The 21791-nt window shown below is 38.4% G+C and overlaps 1 protein-coding gene across 1 annotated transcript in view; it reads left to right on the plus strand.

Annotated features, from left to right (window-relative positions):
* Window positions 1-9328, plus strand: part of LOC105529844 (acylphosphatase-2-like) — a 40387-nt gene extending 31059 nt beyond the window's left edge. Inside the window, exons 3-4 of the mRNA XM_011967086.1 lie at window positions 6015-6124; window positions 9265-9328. Coding sequence (XP_011822476.1) covers window positions 6015-6124; window positions 9265-9289 — 135 coding nt within the window. The 3' untranslated portion in view covers window positions 9290-9328. The remainder of the gene's footprint in view (window positions 1-6014; window positions 6125-9264) is intronic.
* The last annotated feature ends 12463 nt before the right edge of the window (window positions 9329-21791 follow it).

The following is a 21791-nucleotide window of genomic DNA, read 5'->3' on the forward strand; positions in this document are numbered from 1 at the left end:
AGACAGAGTCTTGCTCTGTTGCCCAGGCTGGAGTGCAATAGCATGATCTTGGCTCACTGAAACCTCTGCCTCCTGGGTTCAAGTGATTCTCCTGTCTCAGCCTTCCAAGTAGCTAGGATTACAGGCACCCGCCATTATGTCCAGCTAATTTTCGTATTTTTGTAGAGATGGGATTTCACCGTATTGGTCAGGCCGGTCTTGAACTCCTGACCTCAGGTGATCCACCTGCCTTAGCTGTGGAATTTTCTGCTAATTCCTTTTATATCTACTAGCTAATGTCTAGTAATCTTTGGGATTACTAGCTAATCCCAAAGTGCTGGGATTACAGGTGTGAGCCACCACACCTGGCCCAGTGAATTTTTAACAAATGCATACAGTCATGTAATCCTCACCACAATTGAGATATAGAACAGTCCCATCACCCTGAATCTCTTCACCCCCCATTGTAGCACTCTCCCCTCTACTCCTGGCCCTTGGCAACTGACAATCAGTTTTCTGTCCTTATAGTTTTGCGTTTTCCAGAAAGTGGAATTACACAGTATGTGTGAGTCTGGCCTCTCTTACTTAGCATAATGCATTTGTGATTCATACGTGTTGTTGCTTGTATCCATGGTTCATTCCTTTTTATTGCTGCAGCTGCATGGTATTCCATTGTGTGAATCTACCACAGTTTTTTATCCATTCCCAGTGTTTTTTAATTGCTATGTCCTCTCCTCTAAACTTAAGTGTTTTTTTTTTCTCTCTCTCTGTCATTTGGCTTCTTGAGTACTGAAAAGTAAATTTCCAAATTTACCATGTGTTCTCGGTAGAAATAAAAACTAAGTTGCAATAGGTACTAACAAGCTCTGAATTTCTGCACCTGATACATTCTTGAAGTTTCTTTACTTAGGCCTATTTTAGCCAACTCTCAAGTAGGAGCTGAGATGTGGGGCATATCTATCCCAAAGAAGCCTGTTCTAATTCATCCTTTTGGATCAAGAGTTTTCCAACTTGCAATTTGAAGGACTGACTTGAGATCTGTTATTTAGGGTCATTGCTGCAATTCCCAGGAGAGATGTAAGAAGGCCTTCCCTTTCCCTCAAGGGGTCCCATATCATAAATACATATCCTTGATAATTTGGAACCAGCTTGCCTCTTGTGTCATCCCCACTCTAGGGCCCAGTTCTCTATGTATCAATGTTTGGTTCCAAACAACCCAAGGTATGAAGTCCCATAGTGTTCTTGACCTCTGTCTGAGATGAGACTCTCATAGTTTTGCAGGCTGGGTAAGCAAAGTATAAGATACCATCATAGTTGGCCAATATAGAACAGCTTATTATGGTCTAGATAGGGAAAACATAACCAAGACCAACAATACTTCTCAACCTATATGGTTCAAAGTATGAACATAATGTAATCTACACTATAGAGATTCCAAGAATAATTTTCATTTCAGTAAGTTTCCATTAGTACTGAGGCTTCAGAGCCAGGGATGGTGGCTCATGCCTGGAGTCCCAGCTACTCAGGAGGCAAGGCAGGAGGATCCCTTGAGCCCGGGAATTCGAGGGGGCAGTGAGCTATGATTGCACCACTGTGTTCCAGCCTTAGCGCAGAGCAAGACCCTGTCTCTAAAATAAATAAGTAAGTAAATAAATAAGTAAATAAATAAATAAAAGAACTGAGGCTTCAGAAGCCAAGTTATGGTCAAGCATATCATTCCTTGATATGTTTCATTGGTTCTGTAACTAGCTATAAAATACACAAATGTTTTATTACATTTAAATTTGTATTTAGTCCTTGCATTTTAAGAAGACATCTTAAAAGTTGAGGACAGCTAAATTTTATGCCAAGTACACTCAACTGTACCTGTAATAAGTATTTTGTTTTATTTAGCATTTAAAAATAGAGTGAATATGTGCTGCAGCATTTTATTTATTTGGACTCAGAATATTACTATTTTTCTCCAAAAAGTCTTCCTTTTCTCATTTCATTTTAAAAGAAACTAATTTTCAAAAACACTTTCTAAATACATTCAGATATTAAACATTTTACTTATTTCATTTACTTACCACATAATAAATACAGGGATTTGCCCTTGTTCTCGGATCGGGATGCAGTCCAAGAACCCCAGTAGATGCCTGAAACTGCGGATAGTGTAGAACCCTAGATATTCTAAGCATTTATCATACACTGTGGCCATAACTTTTACAGTTTGAGGTGTAACAGCAAAACTAGCACAAATTTCTTTTTCCTTCTTCTCAGTTTCACAGACAGAAGATTGCTTTACTTTAGATCTTAGCAGCGTCAGCATACAATGTTTTTCTTTCCTTATCAAGTCGAGAACTTTCACCTTTTCACCTAAAGGAAGCACGTGATGGTTTCTCTTTGGCACATTTGCCAGCATCACTACTCTTGTGTTTTGGGGGTCATCGTTAAGTAAAATAAGGGTTACTTGAACATGAGCACTGCAGTTCCACCAAGTCAGTCGATCTGATAACCAAGAGGGCTACCTAATGACCAACGGGCAGGGAGTGTCTACAGTGTGGATCTGCTGGACAAAGGGATAATTCATAGGTGGGACAGCGTGAGATTTCACTATGCTACTTAGAAAGGCATTCAATTCAAAACTTATGACTTGTTTATTTCTGGAGTTTTAAATGTAATATTATAGGACCGCAGTTGATTGAGGGTTAAGTGAAACTGCAGAAGGTGAAACCAAGGATAAATGGGGACCACCTAGATAAAAGTTAAGTCAGGAAATACACAACTTTTTAAAGGCGGACAAGCTGACAATTCTTTTTATCTTTCTTTTATACAGGTGTTTGCTTCAGAATGGTAAGTCAATACAGTCTTTATTATTTTGCCATTTTTTCCACTGTTATTCCCAATTACAGAGATAGGGCAGTTTTCTACTTGGCGCTAGTCTACTATTTACTCCCTGTCCTTGACAGCAAATGAAGAAATATGTGTATTTCTTTGAAATTACTGATTGAGATTTTTATTAACGCTAAAAACATTGTACCCTTCTTAGTATTTACTTAACATTTTCTACATTCAAAAGTACCTCCCTTTGGGTGATTTTAATGAAACGCTTAGATTAGGTGTATTGAATACAAAGTATGGGATTTTCTACATGTTCTGGATGGAAGAAATCCTGTAGGCCAAGGTACATATGCCACACTGCAAAACAAAACACGCTGATGTATAATGAAGTGGTTCCCAGGATTTAGCAGATTAAGCTCCATGTTGCGTTTTAAAATTTATCTTTTATTTATTTATTTAGTTCGGAGACAGAATCTTGCTCTGTTGCCCAGTCTGGAGTATAATGGTACGATTTCAGCTCACTGCAGCCTCCGCCTCCCAGGCTCAAGCGATTTTCCTGCCTCAGCCTCCCAAGGAGCTGGGATTACAGGCGCCTGCTACCACATCCAGCTACTTTTTTATTTTTAGTAGAGATGGCATTTCACCATGTTGGCCAGGCTGGTCTTGAACTCCTGGCCTTAAGTGATCCAGCCACCTCAGCCTCCCAGAGCGCTGGGATTACAGGCATGAGCCACCATGCCCAGCTCAGCTAATTTTTTTTTTTTTTTTAATTTTTGTAGAGACAGGGTTTCACCATGTTGCCTAGGCTGGTCTTGAACTCTTGACCTCAAGTGATTCACCTTCGTTGGCCTCCCAAAGTGCTGGGATTACAGGCCGAGCCACCATGCCTGGCTCCATGTTGCTTTTAAAATTTTAACTTTTTTAAAGTACTCCTTTCCTACAAGTTAATTGTGGCATGCATCTTCACCTACTATCTTAGCTGGGTCACTAGATTAGGTCCCTGGTTCCCAACCCCTGAGGGTTCCAATATTTTCCCATCGGTAAAGTCTCTATTATGAGGCAGCCCCATCCCCCAAAATTCAGATTGTCTCCCTTTTCATTATTATCTAGTAAGAAAGTGATTTATTTTCAGGGCCATCTCTTACATCAGTCTTAGCTGTTAGCATTTTGATTTATGTTGTTTCATACAGCTGGGGATGTGCATTGTAGAGATCTTGATCACCCTGGCCTCCATACAGGAGAAGAGTATGTTTTTAAACAGTTCTAAGGCCGGGTGCAGTGGCTCATGCCTGTAATCCTAGCACTTTGGGAGGCCGAGGCAGGTGGATCACCTGAGGTCAGGAGACCAGCCCGGCCAACATGGTGAAACCCTGTCTCTACTAAAAATATAAAAATTAGCTGGGCATGGTGGCACATGCCTGTAATCCCAGCTACTTGGGAGGCTGAGGCAGGAGAATCGCTTGAACTTGGGAGGCAAAGGTTTCAGTGAGCCGAAATGGCACCACTGCACTCCAGCCTGGACGACAAGAGTGAAATTCCATCTCAAAAGAAAAAAATAGTTCTAGTAGACTGGATCAATAGGAATTTTAGTATGATGTAGTTAAAATAATTCAAAATCAAAATGTTGCTACTTACATAGCATAACTGAATTTGGATCTAGAAAAAGGAAATTTTAAAAGACTATTAATAATGATAGGAGAGAGAAATCTACCCATACACAATTATAACATTTCTGTGCCAACTCCAGAGCCAACAGAAAACATCAGAATCTTTTAGTCTTATAATAACTCTGCAAACCAGCATGTTTATGCTAGTGTACTTGCTAGTTTAATTTTCTTTCTTTAAAAAAAAAATTATTTTAGGTTCAGGGGTACATGTATAGGTTTGTTATGTAGGTAAACTTGTGTCATGGGGGTTTATTATACAGAGTATTTAATGACCCAGGTACTAAGCCTAGTACCCAATACTTATTTTTTTTCTGCTCCTCTCCCTCCTCCCACTCTCCATCTTCAGGTAGGCCCCAGTGTCTGTCGTTTCCCTCTTTGTGTCCACGTGTTCTCATAATTTAGCTCCCACTTATATGTGAGAACATGCAGTATTTGGTTTTCTATTCCTGTGTTAGTTTGCTAAGGATAATGGCCTCCTGCTCCATTCATGTTCCTGCAAAGGACACGATCTCGTTCTTTTTTATGGCTGCGTGGTATTCCATGGTGTGTATGTACCACATTTTCTTTATCCAGTCTACCATTGATGGGCATTTAGGTTGATTCCATGTCTTGGCTATTGTGAATAGTGCTGCAGTGAACATATGTGTGCATGTGTCTTTATGATGAAAAAATTTATATTCTTTTGGGTATATACCCAATAATGGGATTGCTGGGTCGAATGGTAGTTCTGTTTTTAGCTATTTGAGGAATTGCCACACTGCTTTCCACAGTGTTTGGACCAATTTGCACTCCCACCAACAGTTTGTAAGCATTCCCTTTTCTCTGCAACCTGGCCAGCATCTGTTATTTTTTGGCTTTTTAATAATCGCCATTCTGACTGGTGTGAGATGGTATCTCATTGTGGTTTTGATTTGCATTTCTCTAATAATCGGTGATACTGAGCTTTTTTTCATATGTTTCTTGGCCACACATATGTCTACTTTTGAGAAGTGTCTGTTCGGGTCCTTGCCTACTTTTTTAATGGGGTTGTTTATAATTTTCTTATTAAAATGATTTTCCTCATTTTTACTGGAAATTTCAAACTGTTTTAGTCTCTATTTCTGCTTATCAATACTCTATGCTGATCATAATTGTATATTTTTTTCTCAGTGATTGAGAATCTTGGATCGATTATCATTTGGAACCCAAGTTAACAATGTGATTTAGTGTTAGCAGTCTTAAGGGCAATGCAGCTAAATTTTATGTATCCAAAAACACATCATAGAAACTGTTACTGAAATAATTCTCACTCTAAGCATATTTTTTCATAATGTTTTTATCAAAGTGGAATTGTTTTTACTGAAAGCGGAATTTAACAAAAGATACCATTTACGTGAAGATTCTTTTATAATTAGAGGTGTTACTGTAGGTCATCTATACAATTGTTGTCATAGACTACAAAAAATGATTATTAGGTTAGCATTTTTTGGATATTAGAATCAAGTATGTTATGAATTCAGACTTTTGATGCTGCACTTTCTTCTTCTTGTTTTTTCCTGAAACCAGTATACAGAAGATGAAGCTAGGAAAATAGGAGTGGTTGGCTGGGTGAAGAATACCAGCAAAGGCACCGTGACAGGCCAAGTGCAGGGGCCAGAAGACAAAGTCAATTCCATGTGAGTAGTAAAATTAATAACATGTACATGAACTTTGTGAAGTTGCTCTTTTTTAGTTTTTTAAGACATGGCCTTGCTCTATCGCCCAGGCTGGAGTGCAGTGGCATGATCTCGGCTCACTACAACCTCTGCCCAGTACAACGTCTGCCTTCCAGGCTCAGATCCCCCCAACTCAGCCTCCCAAGTAGCTGGGACTACAGGTGTGAGCCACCATGCCTGAACTTATGAGGCTATTTTAATGTTTCATCGGACAGTAAGAATAGTATTGATGGACCAGATTTTGTTTGTAGACTTATAATCAAACTACTATGTTTGTAGGCAGGCCTGTGAAGAAATTCTCAGAGTTGGGAGTAGCATTTCTGTGTTTAGGAATGGACTTCCAACTTGGACTGGCCCGGAGAAGAGTTGTGGCTTCACTCTCCAATCTGTATGTCCTGTTGCAACTCCTCCAGTGTTATGGAGATGTCCGGGGCCCAGGTAGTTCTCATTTGAAGTGTTGTGACAGATACATAGTGCCTTTGGATGGTTCGTGAAGTTCTTAGGGTAGCGTTCCAGGCAAAAGATTGCCATCTTCTTTTTATTGTTAAGCGCCTTATTTATCTAATTGTAATTTTATTTTTCCTGCCAATGAGAATGTGTTTAATGAGCTGGATGGTTACCAAACTATGAATCCTGGAAGTCCAAAAGAGGCCAGATTCAGGAATATGGGGGAAAATGCCTTGTGTACACGATGTCATTTTCAAAAGCCTTGTGTTTTCAGCTTCATAATTTCCACTGCCCTCTGTAGTCTTTTTTTAAAAAAATTAAAAAATAGCTAACATTTATTGAGCATTTACATGTTAGGCAATATGCTAAGCACCTGACATGAATTACCTCACTTAATCTTTACAACAGATCTTATGAGGTAGGTACTAAGTAACACTCAATTTATTTTATTGTTTGCAATTTATCTTTGTTTTCATTACTTAATATTTTTAGATTTCCAAAGCAATAGTTTTTTGCTTATTGTAGTAAGTGAAGTAACGTAACACCCAGATGGATAAAGGTAAAACTTGTAATGTGTACTTTTCTATTTCCCTCCCCTTTATTAACCTGTGAAGAGGAATACTTTCCACAGCTTTCTCTTTCACTTAAAAATAGTTAAGTATGCATTTATAACTAAGGTTTTGCTGATTTTTACTGAAATGGAATACCTTATGCATATTTTTCCGTAGTTTGTATTTTCATTTTCTGGACATTTCAGTAAACAGTAAATATATAATTAATCAGCTCCTTATTTTTCTAATTTTTTAATGTTTAGGTACATACTTGCGTTTGTGTGTAAAACTGCACCTCAAATTGAAAAGTGGGGTCCAAAAATTCAGTTTGATAAACTGTGGGGTGACTGTTAATGAAAAACAGTATTTTTAAGTAGAATCGTCACAAAATGTACAAGACATTTTGGGACTTCCATTGTACAGAACTGACAGTTCAATGGAAGAGAATATGCCAAATGATTGTGATGAAGTTTTAAAGTAGAGGCTATGTCCCATGATGGGAGGGAGCCTAGAAAAAAATAATAACATAGTTTTTAAAAACTAGGGACTACGTGGAAGATAGACGCTCATACCAATCATGTTATATTCCTAATCCACGTTATAGAGGGTCATTGATTAATTTGCTTAACATAAATGAAATAGTTTCATACATTGTGCTCACGTTTTCTATTCAACCCCTGCATTCTCCACCACCCTTCTTAAGTAACTTGTGTCAGCAAGCTAGTGTGTATTCTTCTGCTTGTCTCCATGTTCACATTCTCTCTCTCACATACACATGTGTGCACACACACACATTTATGGGTTTTGTTCAATATTTGCTTTTTAAAAATGGGATCATGGTGTATTCCCTGCTCTGCGTCTTACTTTATCACTCAAAGATACATCCAGGAAAATCCTTTCAAGTCAAACGGTAATCTGTAATTCATTCTTTTTATTGGCTGCTTAATATTCCACAATATATAGATTTATTATTACCTTATTGCTGGAAATTTATTTTTTTCTTACTTGTATTTTGCAATAAGAGCAATGCTGCAATAAACATTTTATTGGCGATTTTATTTTTATTGTATAGATTCCTAGGAGTGTGATTTGCTGGTTGAAGTGTCTGTGTATTTTTAATGTAAACATATTTGTCAGACTGCTTTACAAAACAGCTATAAACAATGTACATTGTTTTCCTCCTCATCCTGTCAGCAATTGTTATTGTGCTCTCTAATTTTTCTTTTATCTGATTGGTTGTGGTGATTATTTTTTGCTGTAATTTGCATTTCTCTAATGACTAGTTCGCTGGAGCCTCTTTATGCTTATGTCTGTGGGTTTGTTCTCATGAACTCCCTTTTCACATCCTTTACCCATTTTTCTATCGAGTTGCTTGTCTTTTGCCCATTTTTAAAAGCTCTTTGTATATTGGTCATGGTTACAAACCTATTATCTGTTATCATTTTGCAGGTATTCTCCCAAGTCTATAATTTGCCTATAGTTTCATCTGTGATAGCTTTGCAACGTCAATTGTTTTTCACTTTTATTAACTCAAATATGGCTATTTTTTCTCTCTGGTTAAGAAACAGATTGTAAGTGTTGTCTCCCAGGTTTTCTTCTAACTTGATGCTCTATTTATTATGTGTAAGCATTTACTCCATCTGGAATTTGTTTTTTATTTATAAGATGAGATATTGGACCAACTATTTTCTATCAGATGAATAGCCAGTTGTCCCAGCATCACTTACTAAATAATCACTCTTTCCCCCATTGCACTGAAATACATTTTTGTTGTGTGTTAAAATCTCATGTAAACTGGGTTTTATTTCTGAATTCTCTACTCTGTTCCCTGATCTATTTCTCTGTTCCTACATCAGTATACCATATTGATTTAATTATACTATCTCTACAGTATATTTCCTCTCACTGTTCTTTTTGATTCTTTTGCTTGCTTCCTTGGGCATTTGTTTTCTCTCTAAACTTTAAGATACTTTTACTTATTTAACTGGAATTCTATTCTGTTTATTAAAACAAACTTACGTGATTGTCTCACACATATGCTTTTGAGGTAAACTTTATGTATTTATTTATTTTTTGAGACAAGGGTCTTGTTCTGTCTCCCAGGCTGGAGTGCAGTGATCTGATCTAGACTCACTGCAGCCTTGACCTCCTGGGCTCAAGTGATCTTCCCACCTCAACCTCCTGAGTGCACATGCTGGCTAATTTATATATATAATTTTTTTTTTTTTTGTACAGATAGTGTCTCACTATATTGCTCAGGCTGCTCTAGGACACTTGGCTTCAAATGACCTTCCTGCCTCGGCCTCCCAAAGTGCTGGGATTACAAAAATAAACTTTATTTTTCAGAACAGTTTTATATTTACAGAAAAACTGTGAAGATAGTACAGACAGTTTCCATATACTCCCCACATAGTTTTCCTACTATTAACATTTTACATTAATATGATACATATGTTAACAATTAAGGGACCAATATGGATACATTAGTATTAACTAAAATCCCTACTTTATTTAGATTTCAATTGTTGCCTAATGTCCATTTTATGTTTTAGGATCCCATTATTGTATTTGCTTTTTAATTGGGCATTCTTGTGAAATTAAGACAAGTGACATTTTGGCCAGGTGCAGTGGCTCATGCCTGTAATCCCAGCACTTTGGGAGGCTGAGGCGGGCAGATCACTTGAGGGCAGGAGTTCAAGACCAGCCTGGCCAACATAGTGAGATCCTGTCTCTACAAAAAATACAAAAATTAGCCGAGGTTGGTGGTACACGCCTATCGTCCCAGCTACTTGGGAGGCTGAGGCAGGAGAGTCGCTTGAGTCTGGGAGGCAGAGGTTGCAGTGAGCTGAGATTGCGCCATCACACTCCAGTCTGGGCAACGGGAGTAGCCTGTCTCAAATAATAAAAAAAAAAAAAGAGAAGTGACATTTTTATGATATTAAATCTTCCCATTTAAGAACACACAGATGTTGTTCCATTTGCTTAGATTTTAAAATTTATCCTTCAATATGATTTTATGGTTTTCTTTATATAGATTTTTGTACTTTTCTTGCTGAGTTTATTTCTAAGTATCTTAATGACTTTTCACTATTGTGTATGGATTTCTTTCCCATTTATGTTTCTAATTGTTCATGCTTAAATATGGAATATCTAATGACTTTTGTATATTAATTATATATCATAGTATTACCTTATCAAATATTCTTATTAATTCTATCAGTTTTTAAAAAGCTATAGTTTATTGGGTTTTTAAAAAATATAGTTATGCAATTAGTAAAAATGGTGTATCTTTTTTTCAATGACTTTATTTGTCAGACCTGCCATGACAATGTTGAATAATAATAGCAATAGCAGGCATGCCTGTTTGGTTTCTGATTTTATTTGAAATAGTTTTATTGTTTCACCTGGTAGAAAGATGTTTGCTGTTGGTTTTAGGTAAATATACTTTATCACAATACATTTCACTCTTGTATTCCTTGAATTAAGCTTTGATTGGTTACAGTGTGTTATTCTTTTGAATTATTGCTGAATTGCCAAGTACTGCTTGCCAATATTTTATTTAGAACTTTTGTATATATATAAGTCACGTAAGGTTTTTTTTTTTTTTTTGATGGAGTCTCGCTTTGTCGCCCAGGCTGGAGTGCAATGGCACGATCTCGGCTTACTTCAACCTCTGCCTCCTGGGTTCAAGCAATTCTTCTGCCTCAGCCTCCCGAGTAGCTGGGACTACACATGCATGCTACCACTCCCAGCTAATTTTTGTATTTTTAGTAGAGACAGGGTTTCACCATATTGGCCAGGCTGGTCTCAAACTCCTGACTTCGGCCTCCCAAAATGCTGGGATTACAGGCATGAGCCACCGCATCCAGCCGGGTATTTTTTGGGTATTCTATCATGTTTTGATTTTCAAGTTTTATTGTCTTCATAAAACATATTAGGAAGTTTTCCATCCTTCTCTTCATTCTGGAATAACATTAAAATATCAGAATTACTGTTCTTAGGTTAGCGGAAACAAATTAGGCAATCACCTGGTCCTGCTACCTTCTCAATGTTGACCTTTAACCACTTTAATTTACTCTGTGGTAACTGGTATGTTTGTTTTTTGAGAAAACATTTTGCTCTGTCACCCAAGCTGGAGTGCAATGGCACAATCACAGCTCAGTGCAGCCTTGACCTGCTGGGTTTAAGTGATACTTCCATCTCAGCCACCCAAGTAGCTAGGAATGCAGGGATACACCACCATGTCCAGCTAAACATTTTTTGGTGGAGGTGAGGTCTTATTATGTTGCCCAGGCTGGTGTTGAACTTCTGAGCTCAAACGATCCTCCTGCCTCAGCCTCCCAGAGAGCTAGGATTACAGGTATGAGCCACTGCACCCAGCAAGTAACTGATACAGTTGAGTTTTTTAGATGTTCTTGGATTCCTTTTTATTTTGCTGGGAAATTATCCAATTTTTCTAGGTTCTCGAATTTGTTGTGATAAATTTTATAATTTTAAAAATATCGTCCAGGTGCAGTGGCTCACTCCTGCAACCCCAGCACTCTGGGAGGCCAAGGTGGGCGGATTATGAGGTCAGGAGTTTGAGACCAGCCTGGCCAACATGTTGAAACCACATCTCTACTAAAAATACAAAAACTAGCTGGGCGTGGTGGGGCACACCTGTAATCCCAGCTACTGGGGAGGCTGAGGCAGAAGAATCGCTTGAACCCAGGAGCTGGAGTTTGCAGTGAGCCAAGATTGTGCCACTGTACTCTAGCCTGGGCTCCAGAGCAAGACTTTGCCTTAAAAAAAAAAAAAAATCTCTTTTGTATCTGTGCTTACATCCCCTTTGAAAATTCCTGATTTTGTATAACTTCATTTTCTTCTCCTTTTTCCTTAATCAGGCTCTGATAGAATTTATCTATTTTATTGGTATATTTTTTAATAACAGCTATTTCACTTTTTATTTCTTCTTTGAACTAATATTGTAACTAATGGGATTCTGAGTTTGTGTTTGTAAAATTCCCAGTTAAAACTTTTAAGGTAATTTTTAATTATTTATTTCTATTTTTATTTGATTATTATCTGAGAACGAGGCCTAGAAGATTTCTACTTAAAAATTTTGTTAAATCCTTGTGATAAATGACATGATATATTTTGGATTGATCAGTTAGGATCTATGATTCAATTAGGATGCTTTAGGCTGCAAGTAACAGGATACCTGATTAAAGTGTTTGAATGAAGGAACTGATTTTTCTCACTTTCCAAACAGGCTGGGGCAAGCAGTCCTAGGGTTGGTTCAATGTCTGAAAGATTATTGGAATGTACATTTTGGTGTTGCCATACTTTTCTCTTTTTATATTTTTTTATGATGGGATTTTCAAACACATACATGAATAGAGAAAAGAGGACAGTGAAGCTCATGTGCCCATTACCCACTTTCAATAACAGTATACTTTCAGACATTCTTGTTTCATATATTCCTCCAACTTATTTTTTGTCATTGTTAGAGTATTTAAAGCAAATTTCCAGCATTATATTATTCACCTATAAATTTGGTCAAATGATGTTAAACTATCAATACCTGACAAAATTTTAACCTATAAAACAACAATTTCATGTTCTTCAATCTAATGTTTGATTATATACAGAAAACAGAAACTCTATGTACCCATCAATATGTATTCTAAATCCCACACAGATCTATGTGCAAATGTCAAAGTGCATTACACAAGCTGTCCGTCATGCTTTTTCCTGGAGGCCTGTCTTCCAGTCTGGGTCTGGGTTTGCTGCACAGCTGTCACTCTGGTGTTTCTCTTTGCTGCTTTCTTGTGGAGCAGACTCCTGTGTCCTTAATCATATGTTTTAATCTTTCTTGATTTATTCTCTTATTTTGCAGAAATGTAATTCTCTATAGCGCTTCCCAAGGAAAGGTGTATGAGAGAAAAAAAGTTTGCATTTCTGCATGCCTTCATTTACCCTTGTGCTTGACTGATTGACTTACAATTTTCTATGCCAAAAATAATCTCTCACTAAGAATTTTGAAGGCATAGTTCCATAACTTACAGTGTTGCTGTTGAGAGGTTTGATGTTATTCGAATACAAAGTATTGGGAGTTATACCTGTTTATTCCCTTAGGAAGTTTGTCAGATATTCCACTTATCTCTCTTCTCCATTTTCACAACCATCTGCCTTTGTGCATGTTTTAATTTTGCTTTAAATGCACTTGGAGGAGAATGTTTTTTCTTTGACTGTTTTCTTCTCTATCTCTTTTAGGCCCTCTTCTTTTAGAACTTCTATGTGGACCTGATCCTCTACTTTATTTTATTTTATTTTATTTAGTAGAGACTAGGTTTTACCATGTTGGCTAGTCTGGTCTTGAACTCCTGGCCTCAAGTGATCCACCTGCCATGGCCTCCCAAAGTGCTGAGATTACAGGTGTGAGCCACCATGCCCGACCCCTGATTTTAAACTTTTCTCATCTAGTTTCCATATGTTATTATGTGGGAAATTGGCTCAACTTTGTCTTCCTACCTTTCTATTATTTTTATTTGTTTCTGCTGCTATATCTTAATTGTTTCTCTTTCATAGCATCTCATTCTTGTTGTTGTTTTCCCCAAATCTCTCTGAGGATATTATGTGTATTTTTCTTTTCAAAGTATTGTTCTGCTTTTTGCATTCTCTTTTTTTTTTTTTTTTTTTTGAGACGGAGTCTCACTCTGTCGCCCAGGCTGGAGTGCAGTGGCAGGATCTCAGCTCACTGCAACCTCTGCCTCCCAGGTTCAAGCAATTCTCCTGCCTCAGCCTCCTGAGTAGCTGGGACTACAGGCATCCGCCGCCACGCCTGGCTAGTTTTTGATTTTTTTTTTTTTTTTTTGAGACGGAGTCTCACTCTGTCGCCCAGGCTGGAGTGCAGTGGCCGGATCTCAGCTCACTGCAAGCTCCGCCTCCCAGGTTCCCACCATTCTCCTGCCTCAGCCTCCCGAGTAGCTGCGACTACAGGCGCCCGCCACCTCGCCCGGCTAGTTTTTTGTGTTTTTTAGTAGAGATGGGGTTTCACCGTGTTAGCCAGGCTGGTCTTGAACTCCTGACCTCAGGTGATCTGCCAGCCTCAGCCTCCCAAAGTGCTGGGATTACAGGTGTGAGCCACCATGCCCAGCTGCTTTTTCCATTGTTTCTGTTTCCTCTAAATTACTTTTCTTTTCCTTCTCTTCTTCTTTCCATTTTTTCCTGTTTGCTTGTTTTGCTTATCTTTTATATTGCCGGCTTTCCTTACAATCATATTTTCAGTAACTTAGTTATAAATCGAAACAACCAACAATAAGCAGAACTTAAGGAAATTTTCCAACATGTAGACTTGTGGGCTTGAGAAGTGGTGGTGACTGGGTGGGGAACTGACATTTTTGTTAGTGAATCTCTAAATGTCAGATCTATGTGTCCTGTCTTCTGCAGTATGTGGTGTCTCCAAATCCTAAGTCTTCTGTGAGATCCACCGGGGTGAGCTGACTTGCTTCTCATTATTTTTGCAGGCACTTAGTTTGTAACATCCTTTGGTTTACTGTGTAGTTATTCCTCCTCCACTTGCTTTCCTTCTTTATTTTTGTTTTTAGGCAGAATCTTGCTTTGTTGCCCAGGCTGGAGTGCGGTGGCATAATCATAGCTCACTGCAGCCTTGCTCTCCTGGATTCAAGTGATCCTCTTACCTCAGCCTCCCGAGTAGCTAGGACTGCAGGTGTGCACCACCATGCCCGGCTAATTTTTTAATTTTTTGTAGAGACAGGGTCTTGCTATGTTGTCTAGGCTGGAGTTGAACTCCTGGCCTCAAGTGATCCTTCTGCCTCGGCTTCCCAAAGTGTTGGGATTATAGGCATGAGTTACCACACCCAGACCCTCTGCTTTCCTACTAATTATTTGTTGAAACTTCTTGTTCAGGTTATAGTTTTGTACCAGCTAGGAATATTTTCAGCTACAAGTTAATAGAAAACTGGACTAAAACATGGATATAAAAAAACAGGTTCGTTTTTCTCAGTAATAAGAAGTTTGGAGGTAGATGGTTACTGGCCTTAGTTCGGTAGCTCAATAATGTCTGGACCAATGTCTCTGTGATTGTTTTGCCCTTTTCCTCATGGTCAAAAAAGGAAAAGGGCAGCTGCACATAATATCCACAGTTAAGGCAGGAATAAGTAAAGGATTGTGTTACTTTTCCTGACCCACCCCAAACAGATATCTACTTGTGTTCCATTGGCTCAAACAGGGTCATATGGTTACTCCTTGCTGCAAAGGAGACTGAGAAATTGGCTTGGTTTGTTGATGCCCTGAAAAAAAAAATTCTCTTGGCCAGGAAGAAGGAGATGGGGATGGGTGTATACTAGGTAGTCAGTGAACAATGTCTGTTACATCTTTCATATTTTGATGCTATCATTTTAATGGGGCTTCAGGTAAAAGAAGATAAACATACCATGTATAACTGCATGGTGAAAATTAAGTGAGAAAATCCATATAAAGCACTTAGTGCAGTGCCTGGCATGTAGTAATAATCAATAAATATTTGCTACTATGTTATGACCCATATGCTCCACTTTGTACGTGTTGTCTTGTGGCAGTTGGACTGATCAGGTAGAGACGCCACTAGGCTCCTAGATAAATGGGTCGTCCCTGCAGAGAAACTGGACTAGAGAAATTAATTTTGTTGTCATCAGTATGTGGATAGTATTTGAAGCCACATACATGGATGGGATTATCCAGGGAGAAGTTGTGCAGTGACAAGCAAGCAGGAAGAAGACACTGGAGAACGTAAATTAAGCTTAACCGTGACATGTTTAGGTTTTAAAAAATGCATTTGTTCCTCTAGTGCAATAGATTGTTTAAGGTACTGAATTATCAAGAAATTGAATCACAATAAGAGATGTTACAAAAATAGTTGCAAAGTCGACTCAGTGTGGCACATTTGTAGCTATATATTAGGTTGGTGCAAAAGTAATGGCGAACACCGCAATTACTTTTGCACCAACCTAATAGTGCCAGGCCGGGAACGGTGGCTCACACCCGTAATCCCAACAATTTGGGGGGTGAGGTGGGTGGATTGCTTGAGCTCAAGAATTCGTGACCAGCCTGGGCAACATGGTGAAACCCCATATGTACAAAACATACAAAAATTAGCCAGGCATGGGCCTTATTTTCTTATAGCTATTTTTAAAAAGAGAAAACTTTTTTTTTTTTAATGCAATGACAATAAGTTGAGAAATCTGAATTAAATTGCCTTTAAAAAAACCACAGGTTTGTTTCTTCCCAAACCATGAAAATGTGGAATACAGCAGGGACCATCATTTAGAGATGGCCTGGCTGTGATGATAGCAGCCCTGCTCTGTCGTTACTAACAAGCCAGCAGCATCCAAGAACACACTGTGGATGTGTGTGTTTTCTTCCCCTTCTGTGTTTTCTTTTCTTTTTTTTTTTTTGAGACGGAGTCTCGCTCTGTCGCCCGGGCTGGAGTGCTGTGGCCGGGTCTCAGCTCACTGCAAGCTCCGCCTCCCGGGTTCCCGCCATTCTCCTGCCTCAGCCTCCCGAGTAGCTGGGACTACAGGTGCCCGCCACCTCGCCCGGCTAGTTTTTTTTTTGTATTTTTTTAGTAGAGACGGGGTTTCACCGTGTTAGCCAGGATGGTCTCGATCTCCTGACCTCGTGATCCGCCCGTCTCGCCTCCCAAAGTGCTGGGATTACAGGCTTGAGCCACCGCGCCCGGCCCTGTGTTTTATTTTCTCAGGAAGAATGACTGATGACTTTCTTTTGCAAATTGTACTACATTATTCCAATTGCAGAGGTCAGTTCTGCCAACATTTTTTGATGCATAAGGACTGTTTTGAATCTACCGTTTTATTATGTCTACCTTTTTTTTTTTTTTGCAAAATTAAGAATATTTTCTGCTTCTTAGTAATCATGTTAAATTAATGTACAGTGTTATGACACTGAGCATAAGCCTTTGAATAAGTCCTCAGAACATATATTTTTCATAAAGACCCAATGGTAATTTTGTAAAACAAAACACATTTGTATTTGGAGACAGCCAAATTCTAAAATTAAAATTACATCTTGATTGCTATATATTTTTTAAACCGTATGTCACGTATCAGTCCTCTGCACTTCAAAGGATTATTAAAGGGCTGGTATATGTATACAAGAGGATGACCAAATGGTTACATGGCCTGGAAAACTATGTCATAATACAAGGAATGCTTGAAGGCATTGGGGATATTTAGCTGGAGAAAAGAATACTTGGAATCATGATAGCTTCCTTCAAGTATTTGAAAGGCTGATACATGGGAAAGAGTAAATGTTCTGTTTTGTTCCAGAAGGCAATAATCTTGATTGGAGCAATGGGTGAATTTGCTGAATTTGCTTATTTCAGCTCACCCTGACAACAAATTTTCCTGAAAAGTCATTAAATGTATATAATGGTGGAATTTTATCAATACCTAGGAGTAGTCTAGATCAGGGATTGGCAACCCACGGCCTGTTTTGTAAATGAAGTTTTATTGGAGCACAGCCACACCCATTTATTTATGTTTTGGCTATGACTGCTTTTGTGGTACATGGGCAGCATGGAGTTGTTGCAACAAAGACTGGATGGCCTCAAAGCCTAAAATATTTACTACTTGGCCTTTTATAGAAAACAGTTTGCTGCCCGCTGTGTAACAGATGTCAGACAAGCCAAGGGTGTGGTAGAAGATCTAACTCATCGAATGGTATGTTAGACTAGATGACCTCTGAGGTCCTGTCCAGCTAAGATTCTGTTTCTTTTTCTTTTTTTGAGACAGAGTTTTGCTCTGTGGCCCAGGCTGGATTGCAGTGCCATGATCTCGGCTCACTGAAGCCTCTGTTTTCCTGCCTCAGCCTCCCGAGTAGCTGGGATTACAGGCGCAAGCCACCATGCGCAGCTAGGTTTTGCATTTTTAGTAGAGGCGGGGTTTCACCATGTTGGCCAGGCTGGTCTTGAATTCCTGACCTAAGGGGATCCGCCCATCTCCGCCTCCCAAAGTGCTGGGATTACAGGTGTGAGCCACCGTGCTTGGCCAGATTCTGTGTTTCTATAGTTGATGATTGTGCATGTACTTAAAATATGTTCATCCTTTTTTATGGCTGCATAGTATTCCATGGTGTATATGTGCCACATTTTCTTAATCCAATCTGTCACTGATGGACATTTGGGTTGATTCCAAGTCTTTGCTATTGTGAATAGTGCTGCAATAAACATACGTGTGCTTGTGTCCTTTGTAGGGACATGGATGCAGCTGGAAACCATCATTCTTAGCAAACTATCACAAGAACAGAAAACCAAACACCGCATGTTCTCACTCATGGGTGGGAACTGAACAATGAGATCACTTGGACGCAGGAAGGGGAACATCACACACCGGGGCGTGTCATGGGGAGGGGGGAGGGGGGAGGGATTGCATTGGGAGTTATACCTGATGTAAATGACGAGTTGATGGGTGCAACACAGCAACATGGCACAGGTATGCATATGTAACAAACCTGCACGTTATGCACATGTACCCTACAACTTAAAGTATAATAATAATAAATTAATTAAAAAATATATATATATGTTCATAGTTCAAGAGTTAGAATTAGAATAGAGGTATTCACTAATAGTTGTGTTTACCTCTTCCACAGATATTAATTCTTGACATTTGTGTGAAATATGAAATTTGAACAGCTTTATGCCTTAACTATGAATTGACATTGTTTTGAATTTCCAGTTGTTACAATAGTAGATTGAAATGCAACAGTGGATTTTGTGAACAATTAGGTGGTGTCCGATTCAAAGTTATTTAGTATTTTTAAAAATAACTTTTCTCCAGCGGACCATTAGTGGCATGAATGTGCAACCAGAGTAGCTAGCTTTTCCTTGCTTTTTCATCTGAGAAGCTCAAAGCGCTTTGCAAATATTTTTATACTTTATTCATCAAGTTCCTTCTTACACAAATAGATGGGGTTATTAAGAAAGGTTCCATTGGATGTTCTATTGAAATATAGAAGGTATTTTTTTTAGAGGAACAAAATTCATTGAGGAGCTATAATTTTGGAAAAAGAATAGGTGAGTCTAATTGATATAAATTAATGGGAAACTAGGAACATGTAAAATATCTACAGTAGAGTTGGAATTCTAATACCAGTCTTTATACCTCAAATACTAGATCATTTATTTTCCTTTAGAATATAACAGATCTATATTAAAATGATTTAAGGGTATAGCTTTTACTTTAAAGTTCACATTTAATGTATGTATATTTAGTAAGATAATCATTTAATAAAAGAAATGTATAATGCAGTACTAATTACTTTTATTCTTTTTTTTCTTTAATCAGCTTTCTCAGGTAGCAACTAATTACTTTAAAAAATTAATAGACTCTTTTAGAGCAGCTTTAGGTTTACAGAAAAATTGAGTGGAAACTGCAGAGAGTTTCCGTATATTCCCTCACACCCACTTCCCTAGGTCCCTCAGTTTCCCCCATTTTTTTTTTTTTTTTTTAAAGATCAGCTTTTTTTTTTTTTTTATTTTTTTTTTTTTTTTTTTTTTTTTTTTTTTTTTTTTTTTTTTTTTTTTTTGAGACGGAGTCTTGCTCTGTCGCCCAGGCTGGAGTGCAATGGCGTGATCTCCACTTACTGCAACCTCCGCCTCCCAGGTTCAAGCGATTCTCCTGCCTCAGCCTCCCCTGTAGCTGGGACTACAGGCGCCCGCCACCGCGCCCGGCTAATTTTTGTATTTTTAGTAGAGATGGCGTTTCACCGTGTTAGTCAGGATGGTCTCGATCTCCTGACCTCATGATCCACCCGTCTCGGCCTCCCAAAGCGCTGGGATTACAGGCGTGAGCTACCGCGCCCAGCCAGTTTCCCCATTCTTAACATCTTGCATTATGTAGTATATTTGTTAAAAGTGATGAGCCAATATGGATACTTTATTAACAAGTAAAGCCCATAGGTTACATTAGGGTTAACTCTTTTTTTTTCTTTTTGAGACAAGAGTTTTGCTCTGTTACCCAGGCTGCTGTGCAGTGTCATGGTCATAGCTCACTATAACCTTGAACTCCGGGGCTCAAGTGATCCTCTCTCCTCAGCCTCCTGAGTAGCTGGGACTAAAGACACATGCATGATGCTCAGCTAATTTTTTTATTCTTTATTTTTTGTAGAGATGGGATCTTGCTGTGTTTCCCAGACTGGTCTCAAACTCCTGGTCTCAAGCAGTCCTCTCACCTTGGCCTCCCAAAGTGCTGGGATTACAGGCATGAGCCACTGTGCCTGGCCAGAGTTCACTTGTGATGTTGTACATTCTATGGGTTTTGATAAATGTGTGATGGCATGTATCTACCATTACAGTATCATACAGAATTGTTCCACTACCCTAAAAATCCCATGTGCTCTGCCTATTCATCTCTCTTTCTCTCCCTCTAGCCGCTGACAACCACTGATGTCTTTATTGTCTTTATAGTTTTGCTTTTTCCAGAATGTTATGTAGTTGGAATAATACAGTATGTAGTCTTTTCACACTGGCTTCATTCACTTAGATATATGTCTTTAAGGTTCCTTCATGTATTTTTGTGACTTGACAGTTCATTTCTTCTTATTGCTGAATACTATTTCATTGTGTGGATGTACTACAAGTTGTTTATATATTCACTTATTGAGAGACACCTTGGTTGCTTCCAAATTTGTTATTTTATTTGTTTATTTTTTCAGAAATAGGGTCTTGCTGTGTTCCCAGGCTGGTCTCAAAACCTGGCCTTAAGTGAGTCTCCCACCTCAGCCTCTCAAGTAGCTGGGATTACAGGATCAAGCTACCATATTCAGGTGGTTTCTTCCAAGTTTTGTCAATTATGAGACTGATTACTTTTTTAAAATTGTATTTTTTCAAAATTATAATCATATATAATTATGGGGTACATAGTTTTTCCCCTATGTTTTCTTCTGGTATTTTTTTTGGGGGGAGCCAGTTTCAGGTCTTGTGTTTAAGTCTTTAATACATTTTGAGTTGTATTTTGTGTATGGTATGACATAAGGGTCACATCTCACTCGTCTCATGTGGATGTCTAGTTTTCCCATTACTGTTTATTGAAGAGACTGTCTTTGCTCCATGGTGTGTTCTTGGCACCTTTGTAAAAAAATAAAAAACAATTGACCGTAAATATGTGGGTTTATTTCTGGGCTCTCTATCCTGTTCCACTGGTTGATGTTTCTATTTTTATGTCAGTGCCATGCTGTTTTAATCACTATAGCTTTGTAATATAGTTTGAAGTCAGGTAGAATGTTGCCTCCAGCTTTGTTCTTTTTGCTCAAGATTGCCTGGGATACTTAGGGTTTTTGTTTTCATGTGTGCATGTGATTCTATATAAATTAAAAAATTGCTTTTTCTATTTCTGTGAAAAATGTCATTGAAATGTTAATAGGGATTGCACTGAGTCTGAAGGTCATTTTGGGTAGTATGGACTTTTGAACAATATTAATTCTTCCAACCCATGAACGTGGAATATCCTATTTATATGTGTCTTCTTCACTTTCTTTAATCAATGTTATACATTTTTCAGTGTATAGAGCTTTCATCTCATTGGTTACACTTATTCTCCTAAGGTTTTTTTTTTTTTTTTTTTTTTTTT

The sequence above is a fragment of the Mandrillus leucophaeus genome, unplaced genomic scaffold (genome assembly GCF_000951045.1).
Source record: "Mandrillus leucophaeus isolate KB7577 unplaced genomic scaffold, Mleu.le_1.0 Scaffold786, whole genome shotgun sequence".
NCBI classification, from domain to species: domain Eukaryota; kingdom Metazoa; phylum Chordata; class Mammalia; order Primates; family Cercopithecidae; genus Mandrillus; species Mandrillus leucophaeus.